The 25,876-nt window shown below is 37.4% G+C and overlaps 1 protein-coding gene across 3 annotated transcripts in view; it reads right to left on the minus strand.

Annotated features, from left to right (window-relative positions):
• The window catches only part of map3k7 (mitogen-activated protein kinase kinase kinase 7), a 68,303-nt gene that overhangs the window by 38,560 nt on the left and 3,867 nt on the right, over positions 1-25,876 (minus strand). For all 3 annotated transcript variants that reach the window (XM_062044427.1, XM_062044426.1, XM_062044428.1), the window contains exons 4-6: positions 3,239-3,304; positions 3,016-3,061; positions 726-864 (exon numbers count right to left, since the gene is read on the minus strand). In XM_062044427.1, coding sequence (XP_061900411.1) covers positions 726-864; positions 3,016-3,061; positions 3,239-3,304 — 251 coding nt within the window. The remainder of the gene's footprint in view (positions 1-725; positions 865-3,015; positions 3,062-3,238; positions 3,305-25,876) is intronic.

Raw genomic sequence — 25,876 nt, forward strand, 5'->3', positions numbered from 1 at the left:
TTGAACACCTCTTTTGTGGACAAGGATAGATGCAGCCACCAAAGCACATTCATTCCCATTATTCACCAGCGCTAACATTATGCATTCAACATCGGTTGGCAAAATCTTGTAGTTTGAGCCACTCCAGCAGATTGCAGCAAACGTCACTTAGCGACTCAGATCTCATGAAACATCTTCCAACGATATACACGCCAACTTTTTACTTCTGTATTATTATTACTACCTCTGTCTTTTAAAATGTATAAACTTAGAAAAGTTAAAAACTCATCTACAATATCCCAACGTTTATATTGTTTTTGTTTTGATTTAGACAAAGAAAACTTTAATGCGGATAAAGTTCGTACTTCACTTTATGTTAATAGTATAATAATGTGATTACAAAGATTGTAGTTTTTTTTTTTTTGGTTTACATAAAATTAAGGGTCGGAGCTTCAGGGACCATGTTTAAGTTGTATTTCATAAGATATTTTTTGTAACAACCACAACCAATAAATGTTAATGGTACTAATAATGGATATATGGTATTCTGGGGTGTGAACAACAAAGAACACCAAACACCAACCAAAAACCATAAGATCCGAACCATTGACTTTGTGAACCATTCCACCCCTATATTGTATGTATTATTGATTACATACTTTAGTTTGTAGTTATACTAACTGTATAACTAAAGTATAAAATACAATTACACGGGTGACAACATGTCAGGTGACAAGGGGGCATACTTGGGTGGCTTGAGGTCCCTGTGGATGAGAGCCTTTGGTTTCATGCCATGGAGGTAGGCCACACCCTGGGAGCACTGTAAACACCAGCTCATGGCATGGGAAGCAGTGTAACAGGGGAGGGGTTCAGCACCATGCAGCACTACAAACAAGAAAGTGTAGTCACAACGACGACAATGACAAAATACAAAACTCTGGAGGAATAATTCACATGCATCGGTTTGTCAAAAGACTTCTGTTGTACAGTAGTACCTATGTTCATTCTAGGAAAACAACGTGATTATAAATGAAAAGCAACCTGGTTGCAGGCTGTTCGTGTAACTGATTTTTATTGGCTTAAACCAGGGCCAAACCTTTTAATAATAATCAATCCCAAGTAGGTCAGTATATGCTAAGCCATTTAAAGTTAATATGATTATTTTAGACTATCTACCCCGGCTGGCCTGGGAACGCCTCGGGATCCCCCGGGAGGAGCTGGACAAAGTGGCTGGGGAGAGGGAAGTCTGGGCTTCCCTGCTTAGGCTGCTGCCCCCGTGACCCGACCTCGGCTAAGCGGAAGAAGAAGATGGATGGATGGATGATTATTTTAGTTGTTATACTAAAAGTGATAAAGCAAATAGGTATTTGTGTTATATTCAATAATACTTCTAAATAATGACTTAATTTAATTTCACTATGCCAATGAAAAACATACTGCGAGCCAAAAATGGCCCTCTTGCTGCACATTGGACACCCCTGGACCTGTCAAACTTGACATTTGTCCTGGGTATCTTCTTGTTCCCGTATTATTGGCATAAATAAAAATCAATTTTTTTCCCCAAAAAATTGCTACAGTATATTGAATATGCAAATGTTGACAGGTATGTCCTGGCTTAAACTGTTACATTTGAGGACTTTTTAGCTGAAGTCGCACTCAAAGTAAATCATGTCCTTTAACCACTACACATTACAGATATGAAATCTCTTTAATGTGATCACTCATCTTGCAAGTAATTAATGGCAATGACAACATTGCACAAAAATGAAGTTACAAATGAGGATTTGTAGAAAAAAGTTACATCTGACGATAATAATGAAAGCCTACAAAGCTTATACTTTTTGCTATAAGACGGTATTTTTTTCCCAAGAATATGGAAAAGAAAAATTGTCTAGTTAGAAGGTAGCAAGATCATGCTGTAAGAGAAGAGTCTTCCATAAATATTTAAAATAGATGGAAGCCAGTCAAAAATGATTTTATAAGATTAATTTATATTTCAGCAACACTTTATCAACGAGTTTACTGCAACTCTTGACTTAGTTATAGTTGCACTCAAAAATATACAACCTCCATAAGTGCATTTCTTTTCAAAATGTACAACTTTTTATCTGTTGGCCAATTTAGCATTATAGTAAATGTGTTGAGCTATTTAAATTGTTTCTGTTTTGTTGGTTTATTGCATACTAGCAGTGTTTCCCACACATTCATTTATTTGTGGCGGCCCGCCACGAAATAATTAAGGCCGCCACAAAAAATGTATATATATATTTTTTTGTCCTGTCCAGCTTCTCAGGCAAATCATATAGTTGATGTAGATGCCCACATCGGCTGTTCAGATTTACTTTACAAAAGAGAAGTGTAGGATCAAGATTTTTGGAGCTCTTTGTTCAGTGGATCAGATGTTTGATGAAGCTTTGTGTCTATCTACCACCACTACTGTTTTCTGTTTATTTGTTACCGACTGTGGCAGGACACCTCTGCCTCTGTTTCACTTTATGTTGCTGGTAAATAATATGGTTGTAGTAGTAGGCTAAAGTTAAATTATTTAGTATGCTCTAATTAAAGGGGCAGAGCTTTAAGAGACATTTTAGCTTTTATATTTTTATAAGATATATTTTTTGTAAGAACCAAAATTAAAAAATATATTTCAGTGAATAACTTATTGTTCAAATCTGTATATAAATATGTACATAAAGTGTTGTAATTATATTGTAAAATGGATGGATGGATGGATGGATGGACGTTTAAAACAAAACTGTTATTATTAATTAGTAAGTATACATTTTTTGAGCCTTTTTAGAGAAAATCATATCATTGTAGTAAATTATGCAAATTACACGATGATGTCATGGTGACCACGCCCATAGCCACGCCCCCACCGCCACAGGTATCTTGGCAGTTTATGGGACACACTGACTAGAGCCAGTATACAGACTTTGCAAAAAAATATAATTATAAAACTCCAATCAGTTTGAATACAACTGCACAAATGCAGATCTTTGGTCAATTAACAATGTTGTTTAAGTGTAAACTCACCATTGTAGAGTGATCCACCTTCTGCATATTCCATCACAAGGCAGACCTAAACATAATAAAAAAAAAGAATCCCTTATTACACTAGTACGTATTATGAGTTTCATTGTAGCTAAAGCAATACAATGCACAGTCAAATAATATTTAGCATTATATATTTTCAACACAATGATGTGACAATATCTACATACCACAATGTTCTGTAGATTTTTATTTTTTTACTTACTGGATTATTGCACGAGCCATACAACTTCACAATATTAGGGTGATTCACACGTGAAAGCTGCCGGAGCTGGAGAAAAAGGCACACATAAATGCACAATAATACAGTTGAGCATCTGATGTAGACGGTAGGCCATGATTTTTCAGCTAGACTGACAGTGGTTTACATTTTTTATCAAATCTGTCCAAAGACAAAAGTGAAGTGAATTATATTTATATAGCGCTTTTCTTGACTGACTCAAAACTCTTTAAATAGTGAAACCCATTATCTAAGTTATATTTCAACCAGTGTGGCTGGCACTGGGGGCAGGTGGGTAGAGTTTATTGCCCAAGGACGGTGGAAGCAGGGATCAAACCTGGAACCTGGAACCTTTAAGTTGCTGGCACGGCCGCTCTACCAACCGAGCCACGCCACCCCAAAACAAAGTGACAATGCTTTGGGTCAAGATCCTGTAAATCTAAAAGGGGTCATACTATGATTGTTATTCAACATTTAAAACACTTCCTTGCTGTCCACACAACAAGTAATGGTGGTTCTTCGGTCAAAATTTTGCAGAGATTATGTTTTACAGACCATCTTTAAGCCGCTTTCCGACCGTCTCTTCAGAATGCGCCATTTTGTTGGCGGTCTTATTTACATGGATCCACTTCGACTGCGTCTTCTCCTCGCAGTAGTTTTTAGCGCTTCCATATTGACTAATGTTAAGTTCGAAGAATACGTTACTTTGTATTAGAAATGAGGATACATGTGTATGTACGAGCCAGTTTGCCCCACAACAAGAGGATAGAAAAAAAGAAGGAGCGCCAGACTACAATGGCGGACTTGTGCAAAGCACTTTGGGTAACTATCTACAATATATTGCGACATCAGCTGACGTCACAACTGGGAAAAACGTCACAAATTGGGCAAACTCCAAAGCGCTCATTTGGAGGAAGTATGAAAGAAGGCAGCATTATTTTATAAATATCTTCGTCTACATGGTTTGATTTCACATTTTCAGGATTTATGCAGATAACAAATATACACAATACAGGTAACAAGAGGTAATAAAAGTTGGTTTTGCATAATATGTACCCTTTAAGGGTGAGAGAGATATTTTACTTATTTTCACTCAAGTGTGTGTACCAAAACGTACAAAAGTCAGTTTAGGTGATCTTTGTGTTACAATGTTTCATTGTTAAATACCACTATCAATTGTATACAAAAAGAAAAAAACAATTGTTAAGTGTAAAGGGGAATAGATCTCCGGAAGTCACATTACTAGTTTTGCTAAGCCCTCCATTTTCGTTGGGTAAAAAGAAGCTAAAATGGATCCTAAAATGAGCATCCTTTACTAGACATTTTAATCACATGGATACTGAACAATAGAACACGCAACTTTATAGATTAAACATAACCCGACCCATATAATGCCCCTGTGTGCTTTTATGTTTATCGAGTCAGCTATAAAGAAAGACAAAGTTCTACAGTATCCTAACATACAGTATACACATATTAGGGGTGCCGCGGTACTTTCTAAAATACCAGAGCATTCTGTCCGCCTTGCATGGAACAATCCATCCCTGTGGACCACAGTTTTTTTGGTTTTGTAATGAATTTTGCTGTGTGTGCGTGTGTGTGTGTGTGTGTGTGTGTGTGTGTGTGTGTGTCTGCATATATAGCCCGCCTCTCGCCCGTCATAGGCCCCAGCTTAACCGCGACACTAATGAGGATAAGGAGTATAGAAAATGAATGGATAAATATCTAGTTGGGTTAATAAACGTCTGCAATTTGGGTCACTACTTGCCAACAAGGTGTCATGGTGCATCTTGCTGCCAAACCACAGGTAAGAAGCACATGTGTGTATGAGTAGTCAAGGAATAAGATACAATTTACCATTTGAAAGTGTTGTGTTTCATTAGTTACCTGAAGAAAAGTCTTAATTTATTCAGTACACCAGTGATACTTTATTTACTGCCAAATGCAGGTTTTGCTGACATGGAAAAAAAAGGGTAATTTTTCGTTGGAAAAAAAGTTGTTACAAAAGTGAACCGAGGTACAAACCATACCGTGGGTTAACTGTATTGTTGCACCTACCTAACACCTATCTCATTACCTTTCTGTTCTCCCCCTATCCTTAACGGATCACATACTGTATTGCCTCCTTTTTCCCTGTAAGATAAAATAACTTGCAGGAGTCTAGCATTAGTGCAATCATTTAATGTCACTTTTATTTTCTGCTTCAAAGGAGAACTGCTCTTTTTTTAAAATTTTGCCTATAGTTCACAATTCTTATATGAGCAAAACAATTTTTTTAAGATTTTAAAGATGATAAAAAATGCTTGCAAGATGCGGCTAATGGGAGCGACCATTGTAGCCTTCAAATGCCTGTAAAAACTTCAAAACAATCCAACATTTTATATACATGCAAGTGTATAATATATATATATATATATATATATATATATATATATATATATATATATATATATATATATATATATATATATATATATATATATATATATATATATATATATATATATATATATATAACATAGTAACAGACACATTCCTAACAATGTAATATGTACGATATTTACCATATTTTGGTCATTTTAAGCAATACCATATTTTCTCAGCACATTTAATTCCGTTTCCAGCGTACTTCTGACTTCCAGCGACAGAAGTGTGCTCCTACTTCTGGAAACAAATGCAAGTGCGTTTTAATCATGGCAGACTTGACTATTTTTGGACAAATGATTTACAACATTATATTTTTTAAACTGAATATATGGAGGAACTACTGGTTATAGAAGCAAGCATGAAGATAGGCTGATACGTTGGAGCAGACAGAAAATGAGGTGTAAATGTGGAACTTGAAGCTAAGCTATGCCGACATAAATGGCGTGCTTACCCAAAATCAATTGGTAACGTCCCTGGCCAGCTGGACCAAACAGACAACTGTCCATGGAATGACTCACTATAATATTGATGATAATACATGAAGCACGTCATGCTTGTTACTAGAGGTGGGAATCTTTGGCCATCTCACGATTCGATTACGATTAAAATTCAGGAGTTACGATTCGATTAAGAATCGATAATTGGTGCATTTTTAATTTATGTATATGGATGCAGTTTCACATTTCTTTTCGTTTCACAAGATAAGCGATAATCACTTGCAATTTTTAAATCAGTGCATTTGTAAATTCCCATCAGTGTTGACTTTAACACTTTTTGTGTCTTTTTACGCTGAAATCAGAAAGGAAGCGGATTTTTGGAAGTTTTTTTCTTTTTTTTACCGCCGGTTTGCTTTTTGTTTTTTATCGATTATCACTTTCCGCCAGTGTTTTGTTTATATTTGCCGGGTCAACTTATTAATTATTATTAATGATTAGTTATTGGTCGACTTCAAAGTAATGCACTTTCTGGCACACAGGGACGGCGTGGCGAAGTTGGGAGAGTGGCCATGCCAGCAATCTGAGGGTTACTGGTTCAACCCCCACCTTCTACCATCCTAGTCACGTCCGTTGTGTCCTTGAGCAAGACACTTCACCCTTGCTCCTGATGGGCCTGGTTAGCGCCGTGCATAGCAGCTCCCGCTATCAGTGTGTGATTGTGTGTGTGTGAATGGGTGAATGTGGAAATAGTGTCAAAGTGCTTTGAGTTCCTTAAAAAAAAAGGTAGAAAAGCGCTATACAAGTACAACCCATTTACTATTTACAATTTCTTAAATTTTGACTCGCCGAAAGTTTTATCGATCACAAATACTGCATTTCCGGTATTAGGACTCCCGCGTGTTATTGTTTTCGTCATGGCGAGCAATAAACCCAAGAAGCGAAGCTTCAATGAATAGTGGCTTCAGGAGCCACTTTTCAGCAAATGGCTCACTTATGACGATGGAAAGATGTTTTGCACGCCATGTAAACGGGCTAAGAAAAAGAACACCTTTACAACCGGGTGCACTGATTTTCAAAGATCCAGCCTCACTAGGCACCAAGAAACATCATGTTACACCTTTCCTGCTCGTCTGCTCCCAGACCGTGGTCGAGGAGCGCGGGGGAGACGTTCCCTCCAGGGCCGATATATTGTCGGGGGTAACACCCTCCACTGGGTCCCTACAGTTCTGCTCTTTGGTCGGAATGACAAGGCCGTCGATTTAGACTTAGACTCAGACTTCCTTTTTATTGTCATTCAAACTTGAACTTTACAGTACAGATAAGAACAAAATTTTGTTGCATTAGCTCATGGTAGTGCAGGATAAAAAAGCAGTAAGGTGCAGATATAAATAAATAGATTACTGTACAGAAAAATATATTGCACTTTTGCATATGCATCCACGTTTATGGATGTATGTTATATTGTCTTTATATTCCAGCGAGTTAATCCATTTTTGGGGGGAATTGAGGGGATTATTTTATTATTTTAATGCATTTTGTTTTGTTTCAACTCTTTATTTATAAAGCCAACCAAACATCCACCATGCTATTAACACTCCTGAACATGATAGCGCTCCTTCTCCTAACTTGCCCATTAACTTACACATGTCACTCACCCCACATTCCGTCATTCTTAAAGGGGAACACACAGCTTATGGCCATCACAAAGCCAGAGATGAAATGCTAGAGGCATTGAGTGCCACTGTATTAAATGACATTGAAACTAACTTGCCAAATTCTAAGTTTGTAGGCAGTATTTGCCATGAAAGTGTAGATGTGGCAGTTTTTAAATGACTGATGATCTACATACACTACCGTTCAAAAGTTTGGGGTCACCCAAACAATTTTGTGGAATAGCCTTCATTTCTAAGAACAAGAATAGACTGTCGAGTTTCAGATGAAAGTTCTCTTTTTCTGGCCATTTTGAGCGTTTAATTGACCCCACAAATGTGATGCTCCAGAAACTCAATCTGCTCAAAGGAAGGTCAGTTTTGTAGCTTCTGTAACGAGCTAAACTGTTTTCAGATGTGTGAACATGATTGCACAAGGGTTTTCTAATCATCAATTAGCCTTCTGAGCCAATGAGCAAACACATTGTACCATTAGAACACTGGAGTGATAGTTGCTGGAAATGGGCCTCTATACACCTATGTAGATATTGCACCACAAACCAGACATTTGCAGCTAGAATAGTCATTTACCACATTAGCAATGTATAGAGTGTATTTCTTTAAAGTTAAGACTAGTTTAAAGTTATCTTCATTGAAAAGTACAGTGCTTTTCCTTCAAAAATAAGGAAATTTCAATGTGACCCCAAACTTTTGAACGGTAGTGTACAGGTGAGAATAATCAACTAAATTTGTCATATGCATAAATGCCCTGGCACACCATTATCATCATTTCATGACTGGAAGCAATAAATACACCAACAATTTATTAAATGAGAATATAGAAAAAAATAACAGCAGCGGTAAAGTTTAGATCCATGAAGGAAAGAAGAAAGTGAATCAATGTTTATAACTGAAAAAATTAACATACAGTATGCATAAAAATGTGTTTTCTTTAGTATTTTTATTTTTATTTTTATGGATTAAGTAATGTTTATGACAACCTTTTTCCAAAACACAATACAGAATGTGAGATATAATAGGATAATGCATACATTTATCATTTGTTTTCAAAACGGTTACAAAAAAGTGGGACCCCAAAAATTTACTCTGGGACCCCATTTTTATGACTTGATGGGGTCCGTCGGGCCCCTTTTTGAAAATTCCTACTGCCAACACTGTATCACATTAATTTAATTAATGGAAACTGGAATATAAGTGCCCAACAATATATAACCGAGCTATACCGGGTGGAATAGCTCGCTTGGTAGAGTGGCCGTGCCAGCAACTTGAGGGTTCCAGTTTCGATCCCCGCTTCCGCCATCCTAGTCACTGCCGTTGTGTCCTTGGGCAAGACACTTTACCCACCTGCTCCCAGTGCCATCCACACTGGTTTAAATGTAACTTATATATCGGGTTTCACTATGTAAAGCGCTTTGAGTCACTAGAGAAAAAGCGCTATATAAATATAATTCACTTCACTTCACAATAATAAAGGAGCTGGTTGGGTATCTCGGTGAGGTGGCTCGCTGCAGTCAGCCAAATTTTCAAACTGTTTGCATTATTTAATTTCCGATACATGAATCAATTATCGATTATTGACATTTACTAATACATTTTATAATCGTCCACGTCCAAATTGCGATGCATCTAAAAAATGTATTATTTCCCCCACCTCTACTTACTACAACAACACCGTTGAGCTAGCTGTGTACAAACAAAACATGAAATGTGGGCAAATACTTTACAGATACTGCAATATGATAGCTCATGTTTTTCAGTAAGTACAGATTGGTGTCCTATGGCATTGTGTTTTTAATTACAAACTCAAAAGCCATTCAGCTGTTGACGCAGAAGCTAGCTTACCTCATGCCGTAGCCAGCTTACAGCTCATGCCGTAGCATGCCGTTGCAAGGCAATGTGTTACTACGCTAGAAAAATAGTTCCTCAGTGTTCGCTTTTATAATAACAATGTTTCTACAACTTGGTTGTTATACAGGTTACGAATAAATTAAGTATTGTTGGCGGTCTTTGGATGCATTTTCAAAGTGATTTAGAGACAGAATAGATTGAATCCATTAGCTGTATTGCTAGCCACCTAGAAAAAAGTTGATTATAACACATTAGAATGCAAAAAACCCCAAAAACGTTTGTCTTCTTGTCTCTTTTAGAGATTGTGAACAATAGGCAAAATTTCAAAAAAGTGCAGTGACTCTTTAAACTCAAGCTGACAAAAAAATGCGCACCACCGGGTAACATCCATACGGTCTCCCCAGCGCAATGGCAATCCGAAACAATGCCTTCTTTACACACCACTGAGGAAGTCAGTGATCACGGTGTCCGTTGTCAACAAGTCATCCATTGTGGGGAAAAACCGCGCTTGAAGTCGGTCACCTTAAAGTACCAAGTTGGAGTAGCGCGTAGTGTAACCTTCAACGCCTAAAAAAGCTCTATAAAATCAATCAATCAATCAATCAATCCAGAGTTGAGCCCACATTTAGTCATCTAATTATATATACAGTATATATATTTTATTGCCGATATTTGTTGTCAATTTCGACGAATCATTGCCCCCTTGTGGAATTACTTTGTTGAATCCTGGGTAATTCCTCCAGTGAAGTTGGCACTTTGTGTAAATCGTAAATAAAAACAGAATACAATGATTTGCAAATCCTTTTTAACTTATATTCAATTGAATAGACTGCAAAGACAAGATACTTAATGTTCGAACTGGAAAACTTTGTTATTTTTTGCAAATATTAGCTCATTTGGAATTTGATGCCTGCAACATGTTTCAAAAAATCTGGCACAAGTGGCAAAAAAGACTGAGAAAGTTGAGGAATGCTCATCAAACACTTATTTTGAACATCCCACCGGTGAACAGGATAATTGGGAACAGGTGGGTGCCATGATTGGGTTTAAAAGCAGCTTCCCTGAAAGGCTCAGTCATTAACAAACAAGGATGGGGCGAGGGTCACCACTTTGTGAACAAATGCGTGAGCAAATTGTCGAACAGTTAAAGAAAAACATTTCTCAACGAGCTATTGCAAGGAATACAGGGATTTTGTAGTAGAATTTCTGACCTTTGACCTATAGTTCATGTCTGTCAAAAATGTATGCTCATTTTGATTTCTCTTCCTCTTCTGGGGACAAAAGTGAATTTTAAGTCATGCCAACCTATCTACAGAATGTGTTGACTGTCTAAAGGATTCGAGTTGTTATGGAACAGATAGGGAAAACAACAAGACATTGACGCACTCGATAAGGAACAATGACGCACAAAAGACATATAAAAAATGGCAGAAGACCGGAACTCGACAGTGATTTTGGCTTGTGTGTGTCTTGTTTTCTCCGGAGTAACATGTGGTCTGTCTGCACGGCCAACTTAATTCAACCTGCACTTCTGATAATGGGTAAATAAATTTGTTGTACTAAACTACTTTTGTTGCCTGTTTAAGCTTCGGACAATCCACTACACAAATTGGCGTCACGAACAGGATGGTTTAGAAGCTACAGGTCGACAGCCGCTCCCGCTCTCTCAGTCAGGCAGACAGTGTGCTGCACGCGCGCATAACAAGGTAAGCGTTTTGCTTAAAGTGTAAACATTTTCTGCCTGGAGAGAGCCGGATCGATAAGACTAATTGCTGAATCTATTTTTGATAAAAGATAGGTTTAGTCAGGTTCTCCGAAAACAACCTGGACTGGGGTAAATTATGGTTGGATTGAGTTGTTTTATATGTGATCATTTGTCTGTGTGTTTGTTGAAAACTTGTGATCTCTTGTTTTTAACAAAAGGGGATTGTTGATAGAATTTTGGTGGTTTGGAGTGTAGAAGCATAGACGATGTGAGACGAAAAATTTATTTTAACCTCTTCATCCTCTGTCGTTGTTGGCAGAGGATGCTTTTTTCTGCAAGTACATTAGGTTAGCCGGAGTTGGATACAGCTAAATTATAGGCAAGAGTTGCTAAACTGGTGTGACATTTGGCCCATACAAATTGATGACGTCTATGAAGGTGCGACATATCTGTTTATGTGGAAACTGCAGCGGTGGGAAAAGCCTCTTATAGGTGACCGCTCATTGACTCCGGTAAAGGAGATCAACTGAGCGTATAGCTGTCACGACAAATTTGGAAATTTGCTGCAAATAGACAGGTATTGATCGGGCTGCATATGGTAGAGCTTTGGTGAAACTTGGTGAAACTGTATGGACTGACCAGACACGAGTCTGTAGGATTGCTGGGTGATTTCCAGTGGTCCTATTGGGCGTTAGGCCAGGTTTTTCCGTGTTGGTCAGGGATAACGCAGGTGTTGCTCCAATGAAACGGGTTAATCGCCGTTTTATGAGCAATGATGGAACCTGGTTTTTGTGATATGAGACGGCCGATTCCACAAAAGCACGCGTGCATTAGTTGTTTATATTGGTCCGGACCAGGGGGGCGTGGGCTGTGGGAAAAATGTGTGTGTTTTTTAAATTTATATATATATATATATCTGCGTATTGTAATAACATTTGTGTACCACCTGGTTTCTTATCTGTTTTAATTCCCCTCTGAAAAAATCAACCTCTCCTCCTCACCTCCCCCCCTCATGCTTTTGTGAGAGTTCCCTCACGCTTTTTTCGCACCCACGCTGATCTGCAAGAGCTGGGAAATTGTCGGTTATGTGTGTGCGTGTGAGAAAATAGACAAAGTTATGTACAGAAAACACATGAGTGAATGATCCATCCATATAATTATTTTCTTCCGCTTATCAAGAGGTTGGATCGCGGAGGCAGCAGCCTAAGCAGGGAGGCTCCCCCTCTTTGGCGCTGCGAGCGAATTCCAGTCATTTGAATTTGTTTTAAACTATACTGGTGATTGTGACTGTGCGATATTACAGTTGTTTTACACACTGAGATTTTGAGTACGGGAAAAAAGGCTCTTGCTCGCTGGTAAATTCTCTCTGTGTGAGTGACTGTGTGACGCATATAAAGGAAAAAAAAAAAAGAAAAAAAAAGGAGTCTCAGCTGGGAGACATTTTGAGATAAGAGTGTGCGTGTGACAAGGCTGTGTGAGTGTCAGCTGTACGAGGCATTGGTTTGAAGAGGAGTGACACTGTTAGCATAGCATTGAGCTAGGTTAGCATTGTGTTAGCATAGCATTGAGCTAGGTTAGCATTGTGTTAGCATAGCATTGGGCTAGGTTAGCAAAAGTTTGCTTACTGAGGCATAGTAAGGCTAAGTTAGCATCTAGCTTGGCATTACTAAGTGTGGTTGAACAGTTATTCTCTGTCTGTAGAGTGTGCTAGTAGTAGGTGCTTGCTAAGTCCAGTAAAATAATAGATATATGGAAAATTACACATTTAAATATCAATAAATAAATACGGATTGTGGGACATTGAAACATTGTTTAATTCATCATTCATTTATATGTCTAGTATACTTTTTTTGGTACAGCCTTGTTGCTTATCTGATCCATCCAGTTTCTGTGTGGAAGTTGAGACAAACACACACGCACGGACATCATAGATTAGGACACATTGTAACTTTGAATTAATAGTTATACAACAAATAAATTAATAATATTGAATTTAAATTTGATAAAGATAAATTGATCATACATTGACATTTTAATTTTTTTTTAGGAATAAACACACAATAAAATAAAAGTTAAATTTATATTCTAAAACATCTAAGGGCAACTGTGCAAACTGTGAAACATAGAGTCTGAAGAAGTACAGATAAGAGCCACTCAGCGCCATTGTCAAAACAAAACGTAGAGAAGCGTTAAACAAATTCTAATCAGAAGGAAGACAGACCAAAATATGAGAACTTAAGTAAACAGACAGCAAGTAAACCAGAAATAATAATGTAAATAAATAACAAAGAAAGCAAATTTCTATGTGACATTGGTGCATGTAGAATTACAAATAGAGAATAAAACTAAATGGAAATAACTGTCTGCAAGATGAGCATGACGTCATGAATTGTGCTCGGGTTAGTAATAGATAGATAGATAGACAGATAAAACGTTATTGATTCCTTCAAGAGAGTTCCCTCAGGAAGAAGAACTAAAAAGTAAACAGTAACTAATAAGGGTATAAATGGAAACAAAATAGAAAAATATTACAAGGAGAATAAAAATAGAACAGTAAAATAAGAGAAACTAGGCATTAACGACCATGATATAAAAAAGTATTGCACTGTTATTGTTTTGCATTCCCTGTCATCCTAGCCCCCCCAAAGAGGAGTTGTACAGTGTAATGATGTATGAGACAAAGGATTTTTTATAGGCTAAACCAGTAGTTCTCAAAGGAGGGTATGGTGTTTCCGCCCGGATAAAAAAGGGAGGTACTTGAAGGTATGCCAAGGGGTACCTGAGATTTTAAATATTTTAAAATAGCGACAATTCAAAATCCTTTATAAATATAATTATAGAAGAATAATTCTTCAACAAAATAAATATTTAGAATTAAGTTCACGAGCCCAGATGGATCTCTATTACAATATCCAAAGAAGGTTGATGATTGATTATATGTATAGAAATCTTTATTATAATTTAATCACTTGTTTAATTTTTAAAACGTTTAGTTATTCTCATTTTTTTTGTTTGTCCAAATAAGTCAAGTAAGACCACAACAAATGAGCAATATGGTTATACAATCTAATAAATCACAAAATAATGACATTATGCTGTATTTTATTTCTTTATTTAACTGGGAAAAAAGGTTGAAAACCACTGCCCTAAATCATATCTAAAACTAAAATTATTTTATAAGACTGATTATTGTGGATTATTGTGTTTGTATTGTGAGAGAAGGAGAGAAAGTGAGAGAGAGAGGAAGAGAGAGCAGGTGAAAAAACAGAATGAGGGTGAAGAGGATGGTTTGAGAAAATATGGGACAAGGATGTTTATAACCTTACGTTATGTGAATGGTTTCTAGGAGAACAGAAAATAGAAACATTGTGTGAAGTGTAAGGAAGAGATGGATACAGGATGTTGTTTGTAAAAGAAAACGAAAGTGAAGAAAAGATGAGAAAGTGACAAATGAAGGTATTCGTAAATGGTATGCTGTTGATTGTGGTTAGCTGCAAGTTTGTTTGTTTGTTTGTTTGTTTAGTTGTTTGAGTGAAATGGGAAGAAATCAATAGGAATAATTACATGCAAAATGGAATAAAACTATGAGTGCGATAGATAATGAATGAATAAATGAAATGAGTTTATTTTGGTCATATAATCAACCATCAACCAATTTGTGTGAGCAGTTTAACAGTAAATTAGACATATTAACAGTCATACACATTTACACACAGAACAGAAAAGAAAAAGAATGACCGAAAAAAAAAAAAAAGAATAGGCGGAAGCCAAAGCTTATATTGGCCTATGATATACAATTACTGAACATTAAATTACCTGGAACATCAACGTTAAAAGATTAAAGTAATTGTTACTATATTTTATAATGTTAAAAAAAACTTTACTTTTCAAGGGTCTCCAAAACCATAACAAAAAACTACATGTGTTCAGCCCATCACTGAGGATGGTACATCATTTAACTCCTAAAACTGAAATACATTTGTGTTTTTATTTTATTTTACTTGACCTATTTCAAAAATCAATATCCCCCGTAAATGATAGTTTTCTCCTCATAATGTAAACAAGCTAAGAATACAAACATGAAGGCTGTTGTTCTTTACTTGGAAACATAATTGCCATTGTTTTAAAATTAAATTATCTGAACATTTAACACATTATGACTTAAAAAATGGATTGATATGATCATAATAATAATGCTTTGTGTATTATTGAAATCAGCCTCTTAATTTTAAGTATTGGGTCTATATTTCTTCTATAAACATTTCCCCAAACTTCAAAACAATATTACATATGGAAAAATAAATGAATAATATAACATGTGCAGACATTTCTTATTCAGCATGTGTTTTACTTTATACCGAATAGCAATGGATTTGGATATTTTTCTTTAATATGTTCAATATGCGGCTTCCAACATATTAATGATCAATTACTATTCTCAAGAATGCAGTTCATATACTCTGTCAATTTCCACTTGATTCAACTTTAATTTTTGTTTCACAATTTGACTTTGCACCCTGGACAGGTCGCCACCTCATCACAGGGCCAACACAGATAGATAGACAGACAACATTCACACACTAGGGCAAATTTAGTCTTATTAATTTCTACATATTGAGATCTATTACTTAAAATAACTACTTAACCACTGTTGTGAAACACCTTTCTAATTTATGGGAGTATTGGGATAGGATTGAGGAAGATGTCTGCTGTGGTGGTGGTTAGTTTGGAAATTAATTTAATAAAAGTAACTTTAAAGTGCAGTCTGACATTTTAGTTTGGAGTAATTTATAGTTTTATTTAGACATTGCAGTACACCATACCATACGCCCGGGAATCGTTTTTGGTGATTTGGCTCCCAAAAATTTTTGTAGTCTTTGGTATGACTCGGCCGGGGTTTTGGGCTTGCGACCTGCCGATCTCAGGGCGGACACTCTAACCACTAGGCCACTGAGATGAAGGAGGCAAACCAAATCTCAACAGCTTTCAGTTAGCTACAGATTTTGAGAGTATAATGCGAATAACTATAACTTTACAACTGTTTGCTGTGAATAGTGTTGAATAATAATTACAAATAACAGCCTACATTAATAAATACAATAAGAGCCGATATGTAGGGTGTTAAAAAGAGGAGAAGTGTGATTAGGGCTGGCGCCTAGAGCATGGCCTTGTGTGGTTGTTGTGACTAGGTTGGAGACGGGCAAGGCAAGGATATGCAGCTTTGTTTGTGTGGCGTTTTTCATGCAACAAAGTGAAATGAAAGAAAATAAAAGCAAAATTAAAATGCAGACAATAAAAATAAACACAGTGCGGACGTTAAAAGTTAAAAGATTAAAAGATTTAGCTGAAAGATAAGGAGAAACGTGAATAAATACATTCTTTTGTTTTGGAGAATATCACGTACAGCAGGAGGTCAGAGTGCAAGCATGACAGCTTGCTCGCGCCTACTGATAGACAAATGATAGTTTAAATTAACTTATAGATAATCTTTAGGTGAATTAAAAGGGTACTTAAATACACATGAAGTAGTACGTATAATCTTTGAATTAAGGTTATTGATTAGCAATTAATGGGATAGTTAAGACTGTAATTTTAAAACGTGATATGCAAAATTGAACTAACCGAGAGGATATGAAAACGATGGGTGTACATGTTTTGAGTTCCAAATTCTGGAGGAAAAAACCTCAACAAAACGTAAAACCATACAGACGGACTTGGGTGGTAGCCACGGTTGTGCTAGGTCAAGCGAGGGTGGAAAGAATATGCAGCCGGGGGACTGCCAGCTTCTCTGAACAAGACAAGCTCCAAGGTGTAGCCAGAACATGCTCACAAAAAATACAGGTGTGACAGCAGGACGAACAGCAGGATACAAACAGACCCCTGCTGGACATAAGTGTCAACGGACAAAGTTCAACACAATCTTTGAAGCATTCCTTTGTGGTCAACCTGCACACACCTTGTAATGACCTGCTTACGAACTGTGCCCTGAAAATTCAATACCGCACAGAAGGAACTTCCTGATGTTGCCTGACAGCACGACATCAGCTGACAACTACTGGGGACGCCTCCCAGGAAGGAGTGGAAGACGGGGACTGCTCCAACTGTCCTAGCACTAGCTGACTGAGGTGCGTCCGTGTGCCCTGCCACCCAAGCCGCCAAAGTGTATGATCACCAATTAGACGACTCATAATAGGAGCCTTTTGACTCTCATATATGGTGGGACTCAAGGTATGGCCGCTCATGTGAACTATCCTTACAACAATTAGAATGGTGTAAGATGGACAACTAATGACCCACATTGTTCCTTCTGTCCTGCCTACGAAACCAAAAATGTAGGTCAAATGATAAAACAGGGCGTAGCTGCCACTGATTGAACCGATACGCAAATACCACATTTTCAATTATTTCGGTTGTCTGTTAAAAACATAGCTATTGGTTGCAATTTGGACACTCCTGCTGTAGGCTACAATGAGCTAGCAGCTACACAACAGCTGAGCTAAAATAAAATTTAAGCATATCAAATAATTGTAGTTGCTTACACAAAGTCGCTTAGAGACAGAAGTCTGTAGAAAGTATTCAGTAACAAACGTGTCCGCATTATTAAACTTTCTACCACAGGAAACATACTTAACAAATCCAGCAGTTACTGTCAGACTCTAATCTGGGATACCTTGTCTATCAGAGACATGGTTAAAACCCACAACACCTTTACGTTCTAATTAATGTCCCGGGGGACAAGATTACAGAAAAGACAGATCGAGTGACAAAGGGGGGAGGAATTATGATTTATGAAAGGGAAAACATTAAAAGTAGTTCAATTTGAGAATGTTGAAATTAAAATTACATTTTCCTCAGAAATGTATTTCAAGGTAATTGTAGTATACCGACCGACCACAGCTAAAGACATTTTTCTTGATTCATTTTCAGACATCCTCAAACAGCATAGTATGAAAGAAGTAACGTCATGGAGGACGTTAATCTGGACTGGTTAAATAAAACACGTAGAAAGAAACTTAAGGATATTATAAACGGCTTCTATATGATACAAATGATAAGCAGCCCTACTAGAATTACAATTGGATGACAAAAATTAAAGAGAACATCTGTAAATACACGAATACAAAACCAGAAAGAAGAGTGCTAAAATAAAAATACCATTGGATTAATAAAACAATTTGGATTCTAATAAAGACATCGGGACTCAGCTCTCATAAGAGCAATTATAACAGGTCTAAATACAGATCGTATGATTTAAAAGTTTGGAGGAACAAAGTTACAATGTTTATGCGGAAGTCTAAGGCTGACTTTCACTTAGAATTAATCAAAACTGCAAAAGGGAACATTAGAAAGTATGGAAAACCAAAAATTAAAAAAAAACTTACGGAAAGAGAGCAAACAAGAAACAACACTATAACATTAAATATCAATGGCGCTACTATCGCAGACAGTCTGGACATAAGTAATACTTTTAATGAACATTTCATCCAGTCTGTACAAACCCTGAATAAAAAGTCCCTCAAAATCAGTGCAAATAATTGTCATTTATTCAGGATGGACTAATTTTAGAATTAACAAATGAAACAAAGTTAAACAAAATCTTCACTGCATTATCAGACTCACGATCTAGAGATATATATATATGGGTTGGACACTATCTTCCTAAAAACATATAAGGATTGTATTATTGTTCGTATAACAACGATTGATAAATAAATCAATAACGGAAAACACTTTCCCTACCACATCGAGAAACTGCTACTATGATTAAATCCATAAAGCAGGAAATAAAGAAGACCAGAACATGTACAGACCAAATAGCCTTCTCCACGTTATAACAAAAGGAATAGAAAATTTGAAATTAAAAAGTGCCTTTGGAGCAATCAAGGCTGCTCAGACGGTCACTAAGAGGGGCATTATGTTGACACATCAATTTAATGAGTATTATATTTATCTATGAGAGCATTTCTGTTGTAAATTGTGAGGTATGGCTGTTAAAATCTTGGTTGTTGTTATGAATGATGACAGATGTGAACAAGAGCATGTATTGTCTTTGTGTGATGATGTAAATAAGGTGTGGTTGTATTGTATATTAAGAATGTGTCCATGAAGGGGCATTTTAGGACTTCTCTTAATCTGATTACATGCTACAGTATGATTATTTTTTGATTAATTATTGATTACTATGAATGTATATATTTATTATGATTAATTAGTGTCATAATGTCACTGCTTGATTTTGGATCCCTTTAATTTAGGTAGCCAGGGACTACAGATGGAAAGTAGCTATTTAGAAATAATCTGGTACAGAACATATCTGTTTCTGAACTTAATGTTTCTGTGCATTGTCCCATCATAGATAGACAAAATAAATACAACTATTTAGTGAATTATTGAGGCCACAATAATTCACTAGGTGTTGTAAAATATCAAAGTACTATTGCAAAAGCGAACAGTGACCTCAAACATGACCTGTCCTCCGCCTCTGTTCTTGTTGCGCTTGACTATCAGCTGTCTTTTCTTTTTCTTGGATGTTTCTGAAACTACTAATACTACTACTACTATTACTATTACTATTACTACGACTAACACTGTCCCTGTGAGAGGGACAGAGGGGGGAGGTGAGTTTGGATTGGGTCAAGTTTGAGCGTGTTGAGGTTTTATTTAATCGATATGATCAATCCGGTACAAGGATAAAGGAACGTAATGATTTAGATTGACAATTGCAGTGGTTGGCAGAAGCAACCCCAAACTCAAAGGAGGGTGCCAATTCAGTAATTAAATGTTTTGTGAATGATCTAATATCCCGACATGGTTTCCCCAAAAAGATTAGGTCAAACAACGTCACCTATTTTAAGAAAACAGGTTAATCTTCTTCAGTCACAAGATCAGCACTTCTCAGGACCAGCAGCTTCCTAGGAAGGTGGAAAGACCATGAGACCAAAATGGTAAGTTTGCAAAATGTAGAATTTGTGTGCCAGTTCCTCTGTGCATATTTGAGGATGAAAGCAGCCACTCCAGATTCCCTTGCATTCGCTAAAGTATTTTGGTATTACGTTACTAAATCAAAGGGTAGGCCACTAATTGTGTTCTGTGAGATGGTTTTACTGCAGGCTGGTAACAGCGATCGCTCTGAAAGAGGGTCATAGACGGAATTTTTTCCTCGTATAAAAACATTGAGGTTTTTGCCTCTATCTGCGGTAGAGATTTAATTTAGTGGTCTATATCAGAAATTGTTTTGGTTCTGTCAAAAATGTATGCTCATTTTGATTTCTCTTCCTCTTCTGTGGGACAAAAGTGAATTTTAAGTCATGCCAACCTGTCTACAGAATGTGTTGACTGTCTAAAGGATTCGAGTTGTTATGGAACAGATAGGGAAAACAACAAGACATTGACGCACTCGATAAGGAACAATGACGCACAAAAGACATATAAAAAATGGCAGAAGACTCGACAGTGATTTTGGCTTGTGTGTGTCTTGTTTGCTCCGGAGTAACATGTGGTCTGTCTGCACGGCCAACTTAATTCAACCTGCACTTCTGATAATGGGTAAATAAATTTGTTGTACTAAACTACTTTTGTTGCCTGTTTAAGCTTCGGACAATCCACTACAATTTCACCGTCTACGGTCCGTAATATCATCAAAAGGTTCAGAAAATTTGGAGAAATCACTGCAAGTAAGCGATGATATTACGGACCTTCGATCCCTCAGGCGGTACTGCATCAAAAAGCGACATCAGTGTGTAAAGGATATCACCACATGGGCTCAGTAACACTTCAGAAAACCACTGTCAGTAACTACAGTTTGTCGCTACATCTGTAAGTGCAAGTTAAAATTCTACTATACAAAGCGAAAGCTATTAATCAACAACACCCAGAAACGCCGCCGGATTCACTCGGCCCGAGCTCATCTAAGATGGATTGATTCAAAGTGGAAAAGTGTTCTGTGGTCTGACGAGTCCACATTTCAAATTGTTTTTGGAAACTGTGGACATCGTATGCTCCGGAACAAAGAGGAAAAGAACCATCCGGATTGTTATAGGCGCAAACTTACACATCTGTGAAGGCACCATTAATCCTGAAAGGTACATACAGGTTTTGGAGCAACATATGTTGCCATCCAAGCAACGTTATCATGGACGCCCCTGCTTATTTCAGCAAGACTATGAAGCCTAAAATACCACCCCGGACTGTTGAACAACTTGAGCTGTACATCAAGCAAAAAAAGAATTCTACATGAAAAGCTTAAAAAAAAATTATCCTGAGTTCCCAAACGTTTACTGAGTGTTAAAAGGAAAGGCCATGTAACACAGTGGTAAAAATGCCCCTATGCCAACTTTTTTGCAATGTGTTGCTGCCATTAAATTCTAAGTTAATGATTATTTGCAGTTTCTCAGTTCGAACATTAAATATCTTGTTTTTGCAGTATATTCAATTCTATATAAGTTGAAAAGGATTTGCAAATCATTGTATTCTGTTTTTATTTCTGAATTACACAACGTGCCAACTTCACTGGTTTTGGGTTTTGCAGATCTGGGCCTTCATGTGTTGAAACGACGCCAGTAAATTGCTGCAAAAACTTGTCTACATTTGCAGCTACCATTGTAATGGCCACAGGGATCAATAGATAAATATTGCCAGTCACAATTACCTTGTACTTATGCCATTAATTTATGAATCGTTATGAACGGTCACAGGCATATCCAATAATAACTGTAATATAAAAAATTTAAATTAAATGGCATCGGGTACTATCACACGGGCGGAGGCGGAAACTGACGTTAGACACCACCTGGACCACCTGTCAGCCAGATCGTTTTGCTGCGGAACCACTACTTGGAGCAAATTTACCATTGCCCTGTGGAGAACTGGGACAAAAAGAGACAATTACCAGGAAGATTTGAGTTGGATGCGCGGTACCGCGAGTACGCTGCGGCTTCCAACGTTTAAGCGCTCGCCTGTACATGCATGCCGCTACTTGTATGGCGCGTATGTAACTTTGGGGACTTTGGGTAATATAGTTGCTGTATAAACTTTGGGTGGTGAACTGCACTTCGGGCTATGGGGTTGAGTATGTTGTGCAGATGTTGGCATTGTATTGGCGGGTTACATGGACAGAAGGGGGAGATATTTGTTATGCAGGATTAATTTGAAGGGTATTAAGAATAAGCCTGATAATGTTGTGGCTAATGGTCATATGTCTTTTGTTTATTTATTGTTCAACACATTCCCTGCTGAATATCAGGTCCTACCCTGTCACTCCTTAGCGTAGTGGCAGCGACACCCGGAGAACCTGGGTGCGTATGTTACACAATCAATAGGCTTGATGTGAGCATTCCGTGTTAGCACTCAGTAAATATCTTAATCGATTGCCACAACATAAAAATAGCAAATAAGACAAATACTGCACTATAATATATACAAGATATGTATAAGACTTAATTCAACACTAAATTTAAACCGGACATAGCTAGAATATGCATTATGTACTATAGTGTGATATAGCAAGGGCCGATCGTACTGAAACAAATATCGACGTATTCCAGCACTATATCTGTTTATCTCAGCTCTATATGTATCTTAACTTTTTGGTGGAGGAAACAGTACACTTCCTTCTGGTTTTGTCTTCTTCGCTTGTAAATTATTGCTGATCCTCAACCAAAAAGAACACATGCGTAGAACGCTCGCTCTATTTTAAGTATAGATGCAAGAGTGAACTGGTTTCCAAACACATAATTTAGGTACCGTATTTTCCGTACTATAAGGCGCCATTAAAAATCTTTTTTTTTCTCAAAACTCAACTGTGCACCTTATACCCGGTGCGCCTAATGTATGGAATAATTCTGGTTTTGCTTACTGACCTCGAAGCTATTTTATTTTGGTACATTGTGTAATGATAAGTGTGACCAGTAGATGGCAGTCACACACAAGACATACGTGTAGACTGCAATATGACTCAAGTAAACAACATCAACATTTTATATGTTCCATTGAAAATATAGAACGTTACACGTGGCGCTCAAAAATCTATCAAAATGTTTTATTACAACTTTGGTAAGCTATGAAGCCGCACCGCTTGATGGATTGTACTGTGCTTCAAGATACGAGTATTATTATGGTGTGTGTATAAGGTAAGACATATTATCTGGCGTTTTGTTTCGCAATATTATGCAAAAGCAACTTTTCTTGCCTTCTGGTACCTGCTGATCTGTATTTGGGATCTGCATAAGTCCTGAAAAATTGCACGCGTCCGCGCCAACAACATAGTGAAGTGAAGTGAATTATACTTATATATAACGCTTTTCTCTAGTGACTCAAAGCGCTTTACATAGTGAAACCCAATATCTAAGTTACATTTAAACCAGTGTGGGTGGCACTGGGAACAGGTGGGTAAAGTGTCTTGCCCAAGGACACAACGGCAGTGACTAGGATGGCGGATGCGGGAATCGAACCTGGAACCCTGAAGTTGCTGGCACGGCCACTCTACCAACCGAGCTATGCCGCCCCACATAGTCGATAAGCTTCTTGTTTTTCTCTATCTTCTAGTTATGGGACATTCATCCTCCGCTGTTGCCATTTCTAATAAAAAGTAGTGTAAAGTTCTTACTTAGATCAGCCATGAAAGCGCTAAAACATACCGGTTTTACATACATATATTATTCACTCAAGGAACTTTAGTTATTAGAGAAATCCGGTCAGACGGTTTTTCACCGGACACATTTCCGGCGGATGAGGAGATGCTGCTCCGCTATCGATTTAAGTAAAGCCTGAATGTCATTAAAACAGTTAGCTCCATCTTTTGACACTTCTTCCACTACCCTCCTTGCACGCTACACCACTACAACAAAGATGACAGGGAGAAGACGCTGTCGAAGGTGAGCCACGTAAATAAGACCGCCCACAAAATGGCGTATCCTGAAGAGACTGTCAGAAAGCGACTTGAAGATGGTCTGTAAAACATAATCTATCCAATACAAGGAAATGTTTTAAAGACGGCGTGGCGAAGTTGGTAGAGTGGCTGTGCCAGCAATCGGAGTGTTGCTGGTTACTAGGGTTCAATCCCCACCTTCCACCATCCTAGTCACGTCCGTTGTGTCTTTGGGCAAGACACTTCACCCTTGCTCCTGATGGCTGCTGGTTAGCGCCTTGCATGGCAGCTCCCGCAATCAGTGTGTGAATGTGTGTGTGAATGGGTGAATGTGGAAATACTGTCAAAGCTTTTTTGAGTACCTTGAAGGTAGAAAAGCGCTATACAAGTATAACCCATTTAAATGTAGAAAAAAATCATAACATGACCCCTTTAATGCACCCTATAATGTGTGCCTTTCGTATGAAAAAAGTCCTGAATAGACCCGCTTATCGGCAGTGCGCCTTATAATACGGTGCACCATATGGTCCAGAAAATACGGTGCTCTCATTTTAATAAACATGGAACATCATACAGATGTAACAGAAGCGACAGAAGACAAGTTTCAGCGACAGACGGACCAAATGGCCGAGGGAAAGTTGGAAAAGTAAGTGAAGTGTGACCACTTTTTCATTTATAAATTTTGTTTTTGTACTTTTTCAACGATATTAGTATCGTTGAAAAAGTACAAAAAAAAAATACTATGTTAATTACATTGTTTTTATCTGTCTCAACCTGATCCATCGCCCGTAACTTGCTCTGCTATCACTTCCGTTTTGTCCGCCACATGTTTTGTGGCTATAAATTATTGTGTTGTCTCGTTTGTATTTGTTGGGGCTTTTGCAATCGTGCTGTAGCTGAAAGTTGTTGTGTCGTAATTTATCATATTGTCTTACGGCGTTTGCATTTATGACCTTTCTCAACCATCTTTTTGGGCAGACAGACTTAATGTTTAACATTTAATGTTTTTCTTTATTCTACTATCGATTACATTTACATATTGCCTTTTAAAACGATGTTGGATCGATACCTATCTTCCGAAAGGTCTACTTTCAGAGCACAGATCGATATACTTGAAATTTCTATCAATCAATCTTTAGACCCCTAATTTACATGCATTTCAAAAATTCTATAACTCATAACTATTATATGGGATCCCATGATTAGACTGTGCTAGTGTAAGTTATGAAGCATATTAACTAAGGGTGGAACACTTAATCGATATACGGATTTTTATTAATTAGAATCAATCGATCTGTGCTATTGCAAGATTGCCTTCCAGAAGATAGATATCGATACAACATTGTTTTAAAAAGAAATCGATTGGTTTTATCGATACTAGAAAAAGGAAAACAATGAATGTCAGAACGGCAGAGTTGACATGAAGTTTAGCACTTGTAATGATAAGGACGTTGAACGTTAAAACTATTTGCCCGTCTTTGGCGTCGTCAAAACAAAAATGGCGGACAGCTACGAGAAATGTCAGAACAAAATGCCACAAGACAATAGCATTAATTACAACACAAAAACTTTCAGGTACAGCATGTTTGCAAAAGCCACAACAAAGACAAACGACAACACAATAATATGAATTAGCAACACAACTTCCACACATCATCGCCAACGCTAGGG

This window comes from Entelurus aequoreus, linkage group LG04 (assembly GCF_033978785.1).
Source record: "Entelurus aequoreus isolate RoL-2023_Sb linkage group LG04, RoL_Eaeq_v1.1, whole genome shotgun sequence".
In the NCBI taxonomy this organism is placed as follows: Eukaryota; Metazoa; Chordata; class Actinopteri; order Syngnathiformes; family Syngnathidae; genus Entelurus; species Entelurus aequoreus.